The sequence below is a fragment of the Mandrillus leucophaeus genome, unplaced genomic scaffold, assembly GCF_000951045.1.
Source record: "Mandrillus leucophaeus isolate KB7577 unplaced genomic scaffold, Mleu.le_1.0 Scaffold17, whole genome shotgun sequence".
Lineage (NCBI taxonomy): Eukaryota > Metazoa > Chordata > Mammalia > Primates > Cercopithecidae > Mandrillus > Mandrillus leucophaeus.
In genome coordinates, this window is record NW_012101698.1 from 3,824,001 (window position 1) to 3,829,130 (window position 5,130).

The 5,130-nt window shown below is 45.4% G+C and overlaps 1 protein-coding gene across 1 annotated transcript in view; it reads left to right on the forward strand.

Annotated features, from left to right (window-relative positions):
- Positions 1-5,130, forward strand: part of PKD1L3 (polycystic kidney disease 1-like 3) — a 116,138-nt gene that overhangs the window by 51,144 nt on the left and 59,864 nt on the right. The window contains 3 exon segments of the mRNA XM_011976817.1: positions 1,918-2,114; positions 3,144-3,343; positions 4,482-4,662. Of these exon segments, the coding sequence (XP_011832207.1) occupies positions 1,918-2,114; positions 3,144-3,343; positions 4,482-4,662 (578 nt within the window).

Consider the following 5,130-nt stretch of genomic DNA (forward strand, 5'->3'; position numbering starts at 1 on the left):
AAAAAAAAAAAAAATTCTTCCTTTTTAAAGCTAAGTGATGGGCCAGGTGCAGTGGCTCACACCTGAAATCCCAGCACTTTGGGAGGTTGAGACAGGTGGATCACTCGAGCTCAGGAGTTCAGGACCAGCCTGGGCAACATGGCAAAACCCCATCTCTACAAAAAATACAAAAATTAGCCAGGTGTTACAGTTAGTACGTTCTCATGCTGCTATGGAGACATGCCTAGGACTGGGTAATTTGTGAAGGAAAGATGTTTAATTGACTCACAGTTCAGCATGGCTTGGGAGGCCTCAGGAAACTTACAATCATGGCAGAAGGGGAAGTAAACACATCCTTCTTCACATGGTGGCAGCAAGGAGAATGAGTGCCCAGTGAAGTGGGGAGCACCTTACAAAACCATCAGGTCTTGTGAGAACTTGCTCACTATCACAAGAACAGGATGGGGGAAACCAACCCCATGATTCAGTTATCTCCACCTGGTTCCTCCCATGACAGAGGAGAGGATTTTGGGAACTACAATTCAAGATGAGATTTGGGTGGGGATACAGCTAAACCCTATTAGATGTGGTGGTGTGTACCTGTGGTCCCAGCTACTTGGGAGGCTGAGGTGGGAGGATCACTTGAGTCAGGGGGATGGAGCTTACAGTGAGCTAAGATCTCACCACTGCACTCCACTCCAACCTGGGTGACCCAGCAAGACCCTGTCTCAAAAACAAACAAAAAACTAAACTAAATGATATTCCGTTGTGTGTGTGTGTTTATATACACCACTTTTTTTGTTCTTTTTTAGATGGAGTCTCTCTCTGTAGCCCAGGCTAGAGTGCAGTGGTGCGATCTCGGCTCACTGCAACCTCTGCCTTCTGGGTCCCATTACATTAATTTCTTTTGGGCTGGATTATTGTTTTCCCTCTCCCTCTCACTCCTCTCCCTAGCACTGCACCTCCACACACACACATACCATCCGTCCCACCCCTTCCACCACAAACACCATCCCTGACTGGTTTTGCTACTGTTTTCATTCCAACCCTTCACATCTCTAGTCTAGAACTGGGCCTTATTATATGGAACTTTGGAGCTCCTATTTTTCAGTGAAATTAATGAAACTAGGAGTGTTGCAGATCTTGTCATGAGTCTTGGATCTCTTGACTCAGTTGCCGGTCATGAAGCTGTCCTTTTTTTCCTCACCTCCTTACTATAAATGTGTAGTCCTACTGAGGTGGTTTTGTTCTGACGTATCCTTTCATGAGCTCCAGCCTCAACCCCAGCTTCTAGCAGTGAAGTTGGTTTTGTCCCGCCCTTTCCTGCACCCAATGAAACATTTTGAGTTTCAGTCACCCTACAAAAGTCAAGCTCCCACTTTTGTACTGCCTTCTTCCAGATCAGGAGCTCAGTACTCCTGTGGCTTCTACCTCACTCTCACCACCTTGTTCTCTCATTCTGCTTCTCTTCCTCAGAAAGTTTTATTTTGTGTTTAAGCCCAGCAAAGTCTTTTTGGTTCTTTCTTTTTAGATATTATTTGTAGTGCCTCCATATTTGGAGTAGAGAAAGTGCTCAGAGTATGAATTTACCAAACTATTTTGAGCAGTAGTTTGATGTAAACTTTTGAAGAGTAAAAGATTTATCAAAACTCTTATAAAGCTAAAACAACCATTTTTAATTTTAAACTCTCATACCGTATAAATTATCCTCAACAACCTTTTATCCTAAAATAACAAAAGAATCTTACATGGACACATTTGTGTGGTGGTAAAAGAATTTAAATAAAAGAATTACGATATCTGAAAGCTTATTCACAGAGGTGTTCAACAGAGGCTTGGGAGCTGTTACGTTGCTTGTTGCTGGGCAAATCACATCTTAAACTGGTGCACTTTCCGAAGAAAATCTCGTGTATTTCCTCTTCTAATTTCTCTTTTCAGACATCTGTTTTCCTCCATGATTGTCGAAAAGTTCACCCAGGATTATCTGTGGCTTTCAGTTGCAACTCGGCATCCCTGGAACCAGTTTACAAGGGTCCAACGGCTGTCTTGCTGCATGACACTGCTACTCTGCAACATGGTCATCAATGTTATGTTCTGGAAGATAAACAGCACCACTGCCAAGAGAGATGAGCAATGTACGGATGAGCCCTGATGTGTGTTGTTTGTAGTAAGCAATCCTTTTTTTTTTTTTTTTTCTTTGGCAGGGTCTCACTCTGTTATCCAGGCTTGGTCTGGAACTCCTGGCCTCAAGTGATCCTCCTGCCTCACCCTCCTGAAATGCTGGGATTACAGGCATGAGTCACCATGCCTAGCCTACTATGTAATACTTTTACTGTACTCCATTCTCCTTACTTTCAGGGTTAGAAACAGAATCATGTTGTGTGATATGGTTTGGCTCTGTGTCCCCACCCAAATCTCACATCCACCTGTAATCCCCTGTATTGGGGGAGGGACTTGCTGGGAGGTGACTGGATCATGGGGGCAGTTTCTCCCATGCTTTTCCCATGATAGTGAGTGAGTTCTCATGAGATCTGATGGTTTAATTGCTTGAACTGAACCACGGAGGCAGAGGTTGCAGTGAGCCGAGATTGCACCACTGCACTCCAGCATGGGTGACAAAGCAAAACTCCATCTCGGAGGGGGGATAAAAACAGTGCGTGGCAGCTCCCCTGTCACTCTTCTGCCGCCATGCAAGATGCCTTGCTTTGTAAGGCATGGGAAGTGTAATGCCACGTAAGGTGCTTTGTAGTGCTTTGTAATGCTTCGTGATGCCATGTAAGGTGTCTTGCTTCTGCCATGATTGTAAGTTTCCTGAGGCCTCCCCAGCCATGAAGAACTGTGAGTCAATTAAACCTCTTCTCTTTATAAATTACCCAGTCTCAGGTAGTTCTTTATAGCATTGTGAAAACAGACGAATACATTATGCCTTCATTTTTCCTCCACTGCCCTGGCATTAGAATACCCTAACAAATGTTCTCGGTGTTCTCATTCATTAACAAATGAAGCAGTATTAGGAACACAACATGGTCTTTACTGCCATGATAATTTTATCCCTAGATAAATGTAGTTAACTTCCTCAGTGAATAGTTAAACCTAGGAGAGGGATGACTTTGCGATTATGTTAATTGTTGATGATAAAAGTTGACGTCATGCTTTTCTTTCAGTGGGTCCATTTGCTGTGGCCTGGTCTGAGCTGCTGATCAGCATCCACACTGCTGTCATCCTCTTCCCCATCAATCTTGTCATTGGGCGGCTCTTCCCGTTGATTGAGCCACAGGAGACTCTGCCCCACTTTCCTCCCATCCAGGCCTCCTGCCTCTCAGATGCTTCTGCTGAGCCTCTCTCTGCCACAATGGTAGTTGAGGTAAGTTTGATATCAAATTTTATTTTATATTTTATTTTATTGCTTGCTTATTTCTTTTGAGATAGGGTCTGGCTCTGTTGCAGAGGCTGGAGAGTGCAGTGGTGCAACCTCAGCTCACTGTAGCAGCCTCAAACTCCCGGGCTCAAGCAATCCTCCCACCTCAGCCTCCCAAGTAGCTGGAACTACAGGCATGTGACACCATGTCTGGCTAATTTTTGTATTTTTCTGTAGAGACAGGGTTTCACCATGTTGTCCAGGCTGGTCTCAAACCCTTGGGCTCAAGCCATCCTCCCACCTTGGCCTCCCAAAGTGCTGGGATTACAGGCGTGAGCTGCCACACCCAGCCAGTATCAAATTTTACAGATGAATTATATGCACCCGGCCAGGCACGGTAGCTCACACCTGTAATCCTAGCACTTTGGGAGGCCGAGGTGGGCAGATCACGAGGTCAGGAGAGAGAGACCATCCTGGCTAACACGGTGAAACCCCGTCTCTACTAAAGAGATAAAAAAAAAAAAAAAGCCAGGTGTGGTGGCATGAGCCTGTAGTCCCAGCTACTCAGGAGGCTGAGCCAGGAGAATCTCTTGAACCCAGGAGGCAGAGGTTGCAGTGAGCCAAGATCGCGCCACTCACTGCACTCCAACCTGGCGACAGAGCAAGACTCTGTCTCAAAAAAAAAAAAATTACATGCTCCCCTTCCCCACACAGTGGAAGAGAGCAGTGGGAAGAATCTCATGGGAGGCTGTCAGGGTCCTGTTAACCTGTAATACATTTTTCCCAGTTCCTGTCCCCTGAGCTGTGATCAACCACACGCTTAGCTTTTACTCTTGATGATTAAGTATTCTGAGAACTAAATGGAAGTGCATGGGCACTACTCTGGCCTTGCTTTAGTCTTTGATGTTTGATCAAATTGTCTCTTTTTTCATTCTGTATTCTCTCATAAAACTGGTATTGAAGCTACGGTGAGCTATGAGGTGACTGCTTTCTGAAAAATTCAAGGAACATGGAAAAATTGCGGTTCTTCATGCTGAGCAAATCCCCTTCTGACTAAAGGAAACGGCCTTACCACCTGTAATTGCTACAAATGCTGGGTTAATGAAAAACAGGCTGATTTTTCTCATCTTGGTCCTACATTCAGGAGTTAAAGGAAACTGTGAGATTCCTGCTCAGGAGAAATACATACCTACTCTCCAAGTGTGAGCAGCTGCCATGGAGTTCTTGTGACATTACTAAGCTGGTGAAACTTCTATCCAGCCTCATATCGTCTCACTTGGAGGGTCAAAGCTATCATCAGCAGGCAGAGCGCCACTGGGCACGCGGTAAACTTCAGTAGATTTCAGTAGCAATCATCCATCCGCCTCCCACTCCCTTGCATGTCTCTTACTTTCTTACTCATTCATAACCGACAGGCCTGATACAACCTTCTGGTTGTTTTAATTTCCTTAAGCTTCTAATATAGAGTTGATAGCTTTGTTCCCCTTGATGATTTCTAGACAATCTATCTCTATCTGGTGATACAAAGTACAGGATTAAGTAAAAAACACAAGCCAGGCATGGTGGCTCACGCCTGTAATCCCAGCACTTTGAGAGGCCAAGGTGGGTGGATTATCTGAAGTCAGGAGATCAGGGCCAGCCTGGCCAACATGGCAAAACCCTGTCTCTACTAAAAATACAAAAATGAGCTGGGCGTGGGGGCGGGCGCCTGCAGTCCCAGCTACTGGGGAGGCTGAGGCAGGAGAATTGCTTGAACCCAGGAGGCAGAGGTTGCAGTGAGCTGAGATCGGGCC